General features: G+C 52.8%; 1 protein-coding gene across 1 annotated transcript in view; it reads right to left on the reverse strand.

Annotated features, from left to right (window-relative positions):
* The window catches only part of TAF1 (TATA-box binding protein associated factor 1), a 102,589-nt gene that overhangs the window by 74,778 nt on the left and 14,842 nt on the right, over positions 1–12,969 (reverse strand). The window contains exons 10-13 of the mRNA XM_069747263.1: positions 8,338–8,505; positions 8,130–8,257; positions 7,711–7,818; positions 26–199 (exon numbers count right to left, since the gene is read on the reverse strand). Coding sequence (XP_069603364.1) covers positions 26–199; positions 7,711–7,818; positions 8,130–8,257; positions 8,338–8,505 — 578 coding nt within the window. The remainder of the gene's footprint in view (positions 1–25; positions 200–7,710; positions 7,819–8,129; positions 8,258–8,337; positions 8,506–12,969) is intronic.

Genomic DNA, 12,969 nt, shown 5'->3' on the forward strand with positions numbered 1-12,969 from the left:
GATTTATTTACCCCTAATAATTTACCTTTGCTTTCTTCTTGATGTGTTTAAGAAGAGGCTGCACCGAATGTGCTCCTGGTTGGGACAGGGCCCCAAATGAATATTTCTTCAATGGAGGACGGTGGAATTGTCTTAATTTCATGGGTCCCATGTGAGTAGGGAAGAAAGGCTGTCTGAGCTCCACTGCCGGTATCGAGTGCTGACACAAAGGAGAGGCTGAATGTGATTAACCTGTTAGTCACGTCTACATGAAGATAATGAATTCGGCAGGTAGCTTATTCTAATAAGCGATGTAGTGAAGACACTAGATTATAATCTGTAAGAAAGAAAGGCAATCTCTAACAGTAAAGGCCCCTTCACATTAAGCGACGCTGCAACGATACCGACAACGATCCGGATCGCTGCAGCGTCGCTGTTTGGTCGCTGGAGAGCTGTCACACAGTCCGCTCTCCAGCGACCAACGATGCCGGTAACCAGGGTAAACATCGGGTAACTAAGCGCAGGGCCGCGCTTAGTAACCCGATGTTTACCCTGGTTACCAGCGTAAAAGTAAAAAATAACAAACACTACATACTTACCTACCGCTGTCTGTCCTCCAGCGCTGTGCTCTGCACTCCTCCTGTACTGGCTGTGAGCACAGCGGCCGGAAAGCAGAGCGGTGACGTCACCGCTCTGCTTTCCGGCTGACCGACGCTTACAGCCAGTACAGGAGGAGTGCAGAGCACAGCGCTGGAGGACAGACAGCGTTAGGTAAGTATGTAGTGTTTGTTTTTTTTACTTTTAGGATGGTAACCAGGGTAAACATCGGGTTACTAAGCGCGGCCCTGCGCTTAGTTACCCGATGTTTACCCTGGTTACCAGTGAAGACATCGCTGTATCGGTGTCACACACGCCGATCCAGTGATGTCCGCGGGAGATCCAGCGACGAAAACAGGATTTTTGGTTGCTTACCGTAAAATCTGTTTCTTGAAGCCTCCATTGGGGGACACAGGAACCATGGGTGTATGCTGCTGCCACTAGGAGGCTGACACTATGCAAATAAAAAAGTTAGCTCCTCCTCTGCAGTGTACACCCCACCGACTGGCATTATACTCTTCAGTTAGTGAGAAAGCAGTAGGAGATAATGAAACAAGGTTGAAAAACCATAACCACAAACTTGAGAACTGTAACGTGAGAACAGTCATAGAACAGATAACAACAGAAAACATTGGGAGGGTGCTGTGTCCCCCAATGGAGGCTTCAAGAAACAGATTTTACGGTAAGCAACCAAAAATCCTGTTTTCTTTATCGCCTCTCATTGGGGGACACAGGAACCATGGGACGTCCCAAAGCAGTCCCAAGGGCGGGAAAACAGACTTCCATCAGGTCAGAGGACTCACCACTGCCGCCTGCAGGATCCTTCTGCCTAGGCTGGCGTCCGCCGATGCGTAGGTATGGACCTTGTAAAATTTGGCGAACGTGTGGATGGAAGACCAAGTTGCCGCTTTGCAAAGCTGTAGGGCGGAAGCCCTGTGGTGCACCGCCCAGGAGGCGCCGACTGCCCGGGTAGAGTGAGCCTTAATCCCAGGAGGGGGCACTCTGTTCTTGACCCGGTAAGCCTCTAAAATTGCCGTTCTGATCCAGCGAGCAATAGTCGCTTTAGAAGCCGGCTGGCCTCTGCGTGTGCCATCAGGAATGACGAAAAAAGAATCCGTCTTCCGGAAAGAGGATGTTCTATCCAGATAAATCCTCACTGCCCTGACTAGGTCTAGCTTGTTCAACGATCGCTCCAGAGGATGAGTCGGAGCTGGACAAAAGGAAGGTAGAACGATGTCCTCGTTGAGGTGGAAGGTGGAAACCACCTTAGGAAGAAAAGAAGGTGGAGGTCGGAAGACCACCTTGTCCTGGTGAATGACCAAAAACGGAGGGCGGCAAGACAGTGCCGCCAGCTCGGAAACGCGGCGAATGGACGTGATGGCCACAAGAAAGGCCACCTTCCAAGATAAAACTGATAGAGGAATCTCCCTAAGAGGTTCAAAGGGAGAAACCTTCAAAACGTCCAGTACCAGGTTTAGGTCCCAAGCCTCCACAGGGGCCCTGAACGGCGGGACGGCGTGGGCTACCCCCTGAAAGAAGGTCTTAATCTGTGGCCGAGAGGCCAAGGTCTTCTGAAAGAGGATGGAAAGCGCAGAGACCTGACCCTTCAGGGAACTAAGAGCCAGGCCCGAATCCAGTCCTGCCTGAAGGAAGGCCAAAAGAGAAGGCAGAGAAAAAACCATAGGCGGCACGCGGTTGGACTCGCACCAACGGAAGTAGGCCTTCCAGGTGCGGTAGTAGATCCTGGAAGACGAAGGCTTCCGAGCCTGAATCATGGTGTGAATCACCCGGTCCGAAAGGCCGGACGCTCTTAGAACCGCGGTCTCAACAGCCACGCCGTTAAACTGAGCGACCGAGAATTCGGGTGGCAGATCGGACCCTGGGACAGCAGATCGGGCCTGTCTGGAAGGCACCAGGGAGCGTCCGCGAGAAGGTTGACGAGCTCCGCGAACCAAGCTCTCCTGGGCCAATCCGGGGCGATCAGGATGACCGTCACCCCTTCCGCTTTGATCTTCTTCAACAGTTTGGGAAGTAATGGAAGGGGTGGGAACAGGTAGGGCAGCTCGAACTGTGACCAAGGAATGGCCAGAGCATCGACGCCCACTGCGAGAGGATCGCGGGACCTGGAGACGAATTGCGGAACCTTCCTGTTGATTCGAGACGCCGTGAGATCCACATCCGGAGTTCCCCATCGAAGACAAATCTGATGGAAGACCTCCGGATGCAGGGACCATTCCCCTGCCGCGAGACCCTCGCGGCTGAGGAAGTCGGCGGCCCAGTTTTCTACGCCGGGGATATGCACCGCGGATATCACCGGAACCGTTGCCTCTGCCCAAAGGAGGATCTTGGATACCTCGGCAAGGGCCAAGGAGCTCCGAGTCCCCCCCTGATGGTTGACATATGCCACAGCCGTGGCGTTGTCCGTCTGGATCCGGACTGGAAGGCCCCTGAGGATCCTTTCCCAATGGCGGAGGGACAGAAAGATGGCCCGAATTTCGAGGACGTTGATCGGCAGCGCAGACTCCTGCGTCGACCAACGGCCCTGAACCGTCAGGTGGCGAAAAACCGCACCCCAGCCGATCAGGCTGGCATCCGTTGTCACCACCTGCCAGTGAACCGGAAGGAAGGACCTGCCCTGGGAGATGAGAGGAGACGTCAGCCACCAGTTGAGAGACCGCTTGACCCGAAAGGAGAGTCTGATCGGCCGATCCAGGGAGAAGACCGACCTGTCCCACTGAGACAGAATGGCTTGCTGAAGGGGTCGAGAATGGAATTGGGCGAAGGGAATCGCTTCCAAGGTAGCTACCATCCTCCCCAGAACCTTCATGGCCGATCGGAGGGAGGGAGGCCGAGGACCCTGGAGCAAGAGTATGTCCCGACAAAGGGTGGATCTCTTGTCTTTGGGAAGGAAGACTCTGGACTGACGAGTGTCGAAGAGCATGCCCAGAAAGATGATGCGCTGAGAAGGAATAAGGCAGGACTTCTTCCGGTTGACCAGCCATCCGAAACGGGATAAGGTGTCGAGAACAATGGACAAGCTCTCGTGGGCCTGAGCAAAGGACGGAGCCTTGATGAGGATGTCGTCGAGGTATGGAAACAGGACCAAGCCTCTGACCCTCAAAATGGCCATCAGCGCCGCCATGATTTTCGTGAACACCCTTGGCGCGGTTGCGAGACCGAACGGCAGGGCGACGAACTGAAAATGATCTTGTTGCACTGCAAAGCGCAGGAAACGGTGATGTCCGGGAAATATTGGAACATGTAGGTAGGCGTCCTGGATATCTATAGAGCATAGAAATTCCTGAGCCTCCATGGAAGCAATTACTGAACGAAGGGATTCCATCCTGAAGTGTCTCAGGCGAACCCTCCTGTTCAGCAATTTGAGGTCCAGAATGGGACGAACCTGGCCGTCTTTTTTTTTCGGTACCACAAAGAGGTTCGAGTAGAAACCCGTGTACCGTTCCTTTTCTGGGACGGGAACAATTACCCCGGATTTTAGCAGAGAAGCGATGGCTGCGAAGAAGCCCGGAAACAAAGCGGGATCTTTTGGAGGACGAGATTGGAAGAAACGATCCCTGGGTCGGGAGGCGAACTCTATTTTGTATCCCGAGGATACAACTTCCCTGACCCATGCATCCTCTACTGCGGAAATCCAGACGTCCCTGAAACGGAGAAGACGGCCCCCCAACCTGGGAGTTGGGCTGGAGTCTTGCCGAGAGTCATGCGGAAGTGGATCTTCCAGTCCTGGGCCTGGACGATCTACCCTGGGAATAGCGAGGACGCCAGGACGGAGTGGGCCTGAAGGACACCGCCTTCTTCTCTTGACGTGCCTGTGGCCTCTGTTGCTGCTGGGAAAAGGAGTTTGATGCAGCGAAGCGACGAAAAGGCCGAAACGAGCGAAACTGCCGTCTAGGGGGAGGGCGACGAGGTTTAGCCTGGGGGAGAAGGGAACTTGTGCCCCCAGTGGCGTCCTTAATGATCTGGTCCAGCTGGGAACCAAAGAGACGAGAGCCCTGGAAGGGCAGACTAGTGAGGGACTTTTTGGAGGACAAGTCCGCCTGCCAGGCCTTGAGCCAAACGGTCCGGCGGATGGCAACGGCATTGCTGGAAGCCTGAGCCGCACAAGAGGCGACATCCAGGGAGGCGGAAACCAGGTATTCACCCGCGTGGGAAATCTGGTTGGCAAGTTCCGCTAATTGCGCGGGAGGAGCCCCGTCCAGGATACCTCGCCGTAGATCCTTGGCCCATTTTGAGATGGATTTTGAAGCCCAAGTGGAAGCAAAGGCTGGGCATAGCGCTGCTGAAGCCGCTTCAAAGGCAGATTTCGCGAAGGATTCTATAACTCTGTCGTTAGAATCCTTCAGAGACGCTCCGCCGGACAGTGGAAGCACCGTGTTGGTGGACAGCCTGGAAACAGGGGGATCCACCGAGGGAGAGACCGTCCAATTGGCGGTAAGATCTGGTGAAAAAGGATATAACACCCCCAGGCGTTTTCCCCTCTGAAAACGTCTGGTCGGATTCTCTCTCTCTCTGGCCAGGATTTCCTCGAATTCAGGATGAGGAGCAAAAAATTTTGAAGGTGGTTTGGCCCGTCTAAACGAAACCGCCAGATCTGCGGGTTCCGTAGAGGGATCCTTAATGCCACAGGTTTGGTTTATAGCCCGAATGAGGTTCTGGACCGACTCACTCATGGTGGCGATTTGGCTAGGATCCAGCTCCGAAATTTCCTCTGAGGGCGCATCAGATAAAGCCTCGCCTGACTCAGGGGAGGAGGAACGGTGCGACACCAACCGCGGGGGAGGGCCGGGCGGCGAGATGGAACGCGAAGAGGACTCAGACCGACGTTCCTGTCTGGACCTTTTGTAGCTTGGCAAGGAGGTCTCGGGTGGCGGTTCCTGCGACCCGCTGGCCACGGCAGGGGTCTGCAGGGGTAACCGATCCAGCGCGGACACCAAGGTTTGAGATACCCGTGTTAAATCGGCCACCGATTGTGACAGAGAGGCGGCCCAGCCTGGGATGGGGGGATCACTCTCGGGCGGAACAGTCGGGGGATCCTGGGCGGTGGGAACAATCGGGTTGCTGCAGGACTGACACAGCGGAGAGGACTGACCTGAGGGAAGTTTGCTGTTACAGGACGAACATGCAAAGTACGTGACTAAGGCAGAAGATGAAGAGGTAGGGGGGCGAGAGCGGCCCCCTTTAGAAGACATTTTGAGAGATCCCTGAAGATGCCAGTGGGTTAGGGGACAGTGGGGCAGAGAAGGGTGTCAGTCTGCAGTGCAGCTACTCACGGACCCGGTCCTGGAAGATGTCCCACTTGTTGCTGTATTCTTGCGATGCTGAGCCCACAGAAGATGCGGGCGAAGGAGCGTGGCGCGCTGCGTGAGGTGCTGCGAGGGCTGCTTGCTGTGTGAAGCGGCGCACACCAGCTGAGAGTCCCACGAGGAAGGGGGGCGGAGCCAGACGTAGAGGCGCCGGTGGGCAGGGCGCAGTATGTCGGGCGGGAAAAAGCCCGCCCGCAGAAGCGGAAATGGAGAAAGCCGACAACCGGAAGTAGGCCCCGGCCGAAGCCGGGGCCTAAATTAGGGACCGGCGGCCGAGAAAAAAAGGCCGCGGCGCCGAAATAGAGCGCCGGAAACAATGCGGCGTGAGGGAGGCTGGGGCCGCTGAAGGGCGCCGCAGACAACACCCTCCCGCGGCGCCAGAGCAATGCGCCGCAGGGAGAAGCGGCGTGACAGCCTGCAGGTCACAGAAGGGCGCCGCAGATAAACACCTTCTGCGGCGCCAGAGCAAAGCGCCGCAGCGAGAAGCGGCGCGACCGCCTGCAGGGCTGCCGCGCAAAGGATGTGCCCAGAGTAAAAACCGCAGCGCCGGTAATGCGCCGCGGAAGGAGCGTACGGCAGCCATAGAGCTGTCGTGGAAGAAATGCTGGCCACAGGGAAAAGAGCGCGGTGGCCTAAAAGGGGGGCCCCGCGCTGGAGAGCAGAAGGCCCCTGCAGAAAAGGGGAAGAAATGTGGAAATACCAGCCGCGCCACCGAAAGACAGGCGATGACCGGGTAAGCGAGTCGCCAGGGAGCCCCTAACAAGAACCCTATCAAAGGTCTGGGATGGGAGGGGAAGGGAGAATATACTCACCTAAAAATTCCACGCGTACTAACCTTGAAAAAGGGTTGAGACGTCCAGGGAGCTGATGGACGTCCTCGTCTCCGCAACCGACAGGCTCTGGTGGGCGAGTGGGTGGGTGACGGAGCCAGGACCGGACTTCTGAGCACGCTTGTGTGCTAGGCTCTTGGTCCTGGAGAGGGATCTATGAGGATACGGGGTGGCAGTACACACCGTACTCATAGTCCGCCTTGTGGGACTACAGGTGTGACTGTTCACCCTGTATCCCTCCGGGAAACCTGTAAAGGAAGCGACGCACATAGAGGTAGATAAGGGTCTAATGAAAGACCCGTGTCCACCTCCTACTGACACTAAGCTAAACTGAAGAGTATAATGCCAGTCGGTGGGGTGTACACTGCAGAGGAGGAGCTAACTTTTTTATTTGCATAGTGTCAGCCTCCTAGTGGCAGCAGCATACACCCATGGTTCCTGTGTCCCCCAATGAGAGGCGATAAAGAAATAAAGTTCTGGACTTTCTTCAGCGACCAACGATCTCCCAGCAGGGGCCTGATCGTTGGTCGCTGTCACACATAACGATTTTATTAACGATATCGTTGCTACGTCACAAAAAGCAGCGATATCGTTAACAATATCGTTATGTGTGAAGGTACCTTAAGATCAGTCTTCTCAGGTCCCTTAATATTGTTACCATCCATTACGACAGCCACAACTCATGCAGGGATTCCCTGTTAGGCAATCCCTACATGTGTTGTGGCTGTCAAACAGCCGCGAAACATGAAGGCGAGGGGACTCAAACATATTATTTGAGCACCCGAGCATGCTTGGACAACACCTTACCTGATCATGTTTGCTCATCACTATATACCGCACATCGCTGCTAACAAAGACCCATAGTCATGTGATATATGTTCACAATCCAAAATCAGATCTCAGCAGCAAAGATCATTTTGTTTAGTATTAGCATCAATGCTTCAGTTAGGAATTGTGTGCCTGTAAGAATAAGAATTTACCTGGATAATGTTTCCTCCAAATGTTCCTCGTAACCCTTGCTGTTTTGGATAGTAAAATTCATCATTGGATAAATTCCAGGGATCCTTCACCTCCGGCTGGGACATGTTCTGTGAGAGGACACATTACACAACATCCCTTTTTACTCGTCCAGACTTAGATGCTTTGCTGTCTCAGTATGACATTAATAAGCGAGTCCTAGATCAATAGGAGCTAGTGTAATTAAGCATGTAGCTCTTAGAGGGCCAAATGTTACACTGCGGAGCATGTGGCATCAAGCTATCCATCTCAGTTGTTAATTAAGGGGGTAGAATAAGAGAAAAAAGAGCTATCGGTGAGATTACAAAAAAATTTAGCTGCTTGTACTAATTTAAATAAGATATTCTGTCTAGAATATCCCTTTAAGGGATGGCCCCCTTACCTGCTGGGGCTCCTCCTTGATGACACCAGTTTTCCCTAATAAAATTCTACTTTTCTTTAGAGATGACTCCTTCTTGCTCTCCTTAGAGGGAGAATTTGACGTGGTTTCTTCTTTCTCATCTGGGATTTCTGTTGATAAAAAAATAAGTTAAATATAGAAGAATTCCTAAGGACAAGTATATTACAACTGTGTGTGAAATGTTACCAACCCAGGATAATGTTTTCATCGTTGGGATTTAACGTTAACACAGGAGGGTCCAAAATCCTGTCCATGGCTTGATCATCCCAGATTATATTGTCTTCCCACCGTCCATATACCAATTCTTCATTGTCAATAGGAAAAATTGAAAACCAAGGGCGATCTTCTTCCGTGGATGCTAAAAAGCAAGGTGGACATATCTGCAATCAGACTCCTAAAACCACAGCACAATCTGACCACAAGTCACTGTCTAGTCCAGGTCTGACTGTGCCGTGACGATGTGCAGATACTATCCCTTATAGTAGTAGCCATCAGCATACAGACATTACTTGGTCTGGAAACATTTGTGTCATAGGAAGAAAAGTTGCGCAAGGAACATATATAAATTCTATACTTTTCTAGGAGTATTTAAGGTTTATCAGTAAGAATTGTGACTTGCGCCTCGCCCACAGCCAAAATAGGGATTTTTGTGTACTCGCCATAAAATCCTTTTCTCCGAGCCATTCATTGGCGGACACAGACCGTGGGTGTATGCTGCTGCCACTAGGAGGCTGACACTAAGTGATACAAAAAAAGTTAGTTCCTCCCCTGCCGTATACACCCTCCTGCTGGCTCTCAGCTAACCAGTTCGGTGCAAAAGTAGGAGATCAATAACATATGAGCGTATATCATGTCACATTATATATGAGAGTATAGCATGTCAAATTATAAAACAAACACAAGCTAATAACAGGGTAGGAGCTGTGTCCCCCAATGAATGGCTCGGAGAAAAGGATTTTACGATGAGTACACAAAAATCCCTATTTCTCCTTCGCCTCATTGGGGGACACAGACAGTGGGATATCCCAAAGCAGTCCCTGGGTGGGGACAGCATCAGATCAGGCCCTGTGTAACCGCTACTTACAAGTGCGCCATCGCGGCCTGCAGAGTCCGCCTGCCCAGACTCACATCTGTGGAAGTGTGGGAATTATAGTGCTTCAAGAATGCATGTGGACTGGACGAATCCACAAGCTTGCAGGTGTGCTTTGCCGACGCCTGGTGCCTAGATCCCTCGATAGACAGGGAGATAGGCTGACATCTAACACGGAAGGACTCCTGGATGGTGAAACGAATCCACCAGACTAACAAACCCAAGGAAAATGGCTAAACCCTTCCTGTAACCATAAGGAAGCCTTCTTATCGTCAGGAAGCCCAAATAAAGTGTTCGACCTTCGGAAGGACGCCGTCCTCGATACGTACCTACTCAGAGCACTCACTTTGTTGAGATTATGGGGAACCCATTTCGTTTTGTAGACTGGAGCCGAAAGAGATGAGGGAAGAACGATAGCCTCATAACAGTGGGAACACAATACCACCTTGGTAAGAAGGGACAGGGATGGCCTGAGGACAACCTTGCCTTGATGGTAATAAGGAAAAAAGTCTGAAAGAACAGAGTGGCAAGCTCTGAAGACTCATCAGGATGACAAGATCATACAGAAAAAAGGGCGACCTTCCCTGATAGAAAAGTCTGTCCAGATCAAAAGGAGTCTACTGTAAGACTCCCAGGACCATTAAGGATCCAAAGATCTAACGGTATGCGATAGGGAAGGACTACATGTGAAAATTCCCCTGTTGCAAGAAGACGGAAAGATACTAGCTCCGCAAACAAAAAACTGACGTGGTCTGTGCGGATCCCCGAGGATCACTGGGGGGCCTTTCTGCTTCGGAAAGGCTTTTGGAAGTAGTGGAAGAGGGGTTATGGAAACTGGTACCACGGAAGAACCAGAGCAAGCACTGCGATGGCTCTTGGATCTCGAGGCCGAACCATGAACTCGAGTACATTGGCGTTCAGTCTGGACGCCATCCGATCTACAACTGAAGAGCTACAGTGAAGGAAGATCTGATGGAAGACTTCCGGGTGAAGTTCCCACTCACTTGAGGGGGAACCCTGACGACTGAATATGTCTGCCGCCCAGAGTTCTACTCCTGGAATATGTACTGCTGAGATCACCAAGTGATAGATCTCGGCCCATCAGAGAATGTGAGGTACCTCGGCCAAGGCGCCTGACCGTGGGTACCTGCTAGATGATTGATGTATGGCACAGCCGTGGCATTATCCAATTGAATGTGGATGGGGTGACCCGCCAAAATGCAGTGGACCTGCTGTAGGACTAGCCGTACCGTTTGGATCCCCAGAGCAATGATCGGGAGAAGAAGACTGGCACAGATAGTCACCAATAACCATTGAACAGGGAGAAAGGCCCTAGATGAGGAAGGAGCTCAGAGACTACCCTCTGAAAGCCTGCTTGACTTGCTTAAAACGAGCGGAGCGAAGGAAACTGCTTCCATTGTCGTCACCATTTTCCCCCAGAACCCTCCTAGCAAATCGAATGAAATGAGGGGATGAGTGATCAAGTGCGCGAGCTCCCTGTTGAAGGGCCACGACCTTGTCTCGAGGGAGAATTACCATCCTTCTGGAAGTGTGCAGGATCATCCTCAAAAAGGATCTACCGGGCTGGATATGAGGAAAACTTGTCTAAGTTTAGCTGCCAGCCCAGGTGAGAGGGTATCGCAAGTGATAGAGACGACTCAGCGTAGTCCTGGAAGAGTGGCTAGAAAGTTGACCAAATAGGGCAGGACGACCACGCCTCTAGGGTGCAAGAGGAACATGACAGCCGCCATGACCCTTGCGAACACTCTGGGTGCGGTAGCAAGGCCGGAGGGCAAGGTCAAGACTTGAAAATGCTGTTCGCGAATGGAAAAGCGAAGGAACTTTTGAAGAGGGGAAAAACAGGAACGTGAGGGCAAGCATCCCGAATGTCGAAAGATGCCAGAAAAAACACTTTTTTCTGTTGAAATAATGGCTGAGCAGAGGAACTCCATCCGAAAAAGGAGGACCTTGTCAAAGGTTGTTAGAAGTTTTAGGTCCAGGATCGGTCTTACTTTTCGTTCCCCATTTGGAACCAAGATCCCTTAGATTTAGACTGTCCTGGACAACCCTTCCACTGCTGGTTGGGTCTGTAGGAAACATACGATCCTTTGTTAGACTCCCGCTCAGAAGATTTGATTGTGTACTGTCTTCGGGAAAAGGTTACTGGTGTGAAATAAAGGTAGTTAAGATCTCCGACCAGGAGACCATTGCTCTAGCAACCCATGCGGCGGCTAAGGAAAGGTAAAGCGCTGAACCAGAAAACGCAAGACAAAACGAACCAGATTTTCTATCTGACAGTCCGTGTATTTTTAATTGATGATACATCAGGCAGGGATACTGGTAGGTAAACCACAGAAGATTCTACCTGGTTAATCTGCCAAGTGGCAGAATGTGCGGCTGCATTCAGCAGTTCGGAAAAAAGCCATCTCTTGCCATCGTCTCTCTCTTTTGACAGTGCAGAGTTAAAAATTAGGAACCCTCGGTCCACCGTCCTCTTAACAGGGAAGTGCATCATCTGCTAAATAGTGGTGATGCAGAGGGGGGTTCTCGGACGCCAAAAAGGGTGCCTCTGTACGTCCACAGAGTTCAGGTCCCCGGGTGGACAGGGCAGGTTGTCTGGCGTTAGGCTTGGATGCAGAAGAGGATACATGGAGGCGACACTCCATGTGCTCATCTGTTGATGGTGTGGGGAGATCGGTGCCCTTTAACCCCTTCACGACCTGTGACAGCGTATGCGTCTTGAAAGTAGGTGCCAATCCGACCTGTGATGCAGATGCTGTGTCACAGAAGGATTGCGTTACTGCGGGTCGGGTGACCGGGGTTAATGAAAGGTCACCCGTCCCGTAGGTGCAGGGGGACCTATACTTGACCCCGGGGGGGGGGGGGGGGTGGCCTTGCCCCCCAGGCTACGATCACTCCTGATGACCTTTTTGTCACCCCCCCTCAGATCTGATTGGAGCTAGCGTCCATGTGACGCAAGCCCTCCAATCAGATGTGGAGGGGCGGAGAAAAACAATATCTGCCTCGCTCCTCAGCTTCATGCCTTCCGTGGAAGCTGAGGAGTGAGGTGCCTGACTGCTCACCTGCCCCCCAGACACTGCGATCGCCGCCACCACTGCACACCTCTTCACAGTGCCACCGCCTCCCCCACTGCCACTACCACCGCTGCTGTTGAGGACAGGTATCTCCCCTCTCTTGTCCTCCACTCTACCCCAACCTCCACCCCCTCCCCCCTGATCATCCCTTGCCCCCCTTTATCACCTGCTGCTGCTGGCTCCAATTTCTTCTCTCCTACCCCCCCTGCGCCTGTTAGCCCCTCCTCCCCTGGTGATCACCCTCTTCAGTGATCACCCCTAATCACCCCCAGCCCCTCTGGTCACCCCCTGCCCACCCCCTGATTACCTGCTGCCGGCTCCATCGACAGCTCGTCCTCTGCTCCCCTCCTGCCCCCCCCCCCCCCGTACCTGGCAGCTCCATCCTCCCCTGGTGATCACCCCAAAGTTACCCCCTGATTACCCCCTGCACTCCTTTATTACCTGCTGCTGCCTCCATTTGCTCCTCTCCTACCCTCCCCTGCGCCTGACAGCTCCATCCTCCCCCGGTGATCACCCCCCCCCCCCCAGTGATCACCCCAATCACCCTCGGCCCCCTGATCACCCCGTGATTACCTGCTGCCGGTTCCTTCTACAGCTTGTCCTCTGCTCCACCCCCCCCCCTGTGCCTGACAGCTCC

This window comes from Ranitomeya imitator, chromosome 2 (assembly GCF_032444005.1).
Source record: "Ranitomeya imitator isolate aRanImi1 chromosome 2, aRanImi1.pri, whole genome shotgun sequence".
Classification (NCBI taxonomy): domain Eukaryota; kingdom Metazoa; phylum Chordata; class Amphibia; order Anura; family Dendrobatidae; genus Ranitomeya; species Ranitomeya imitator.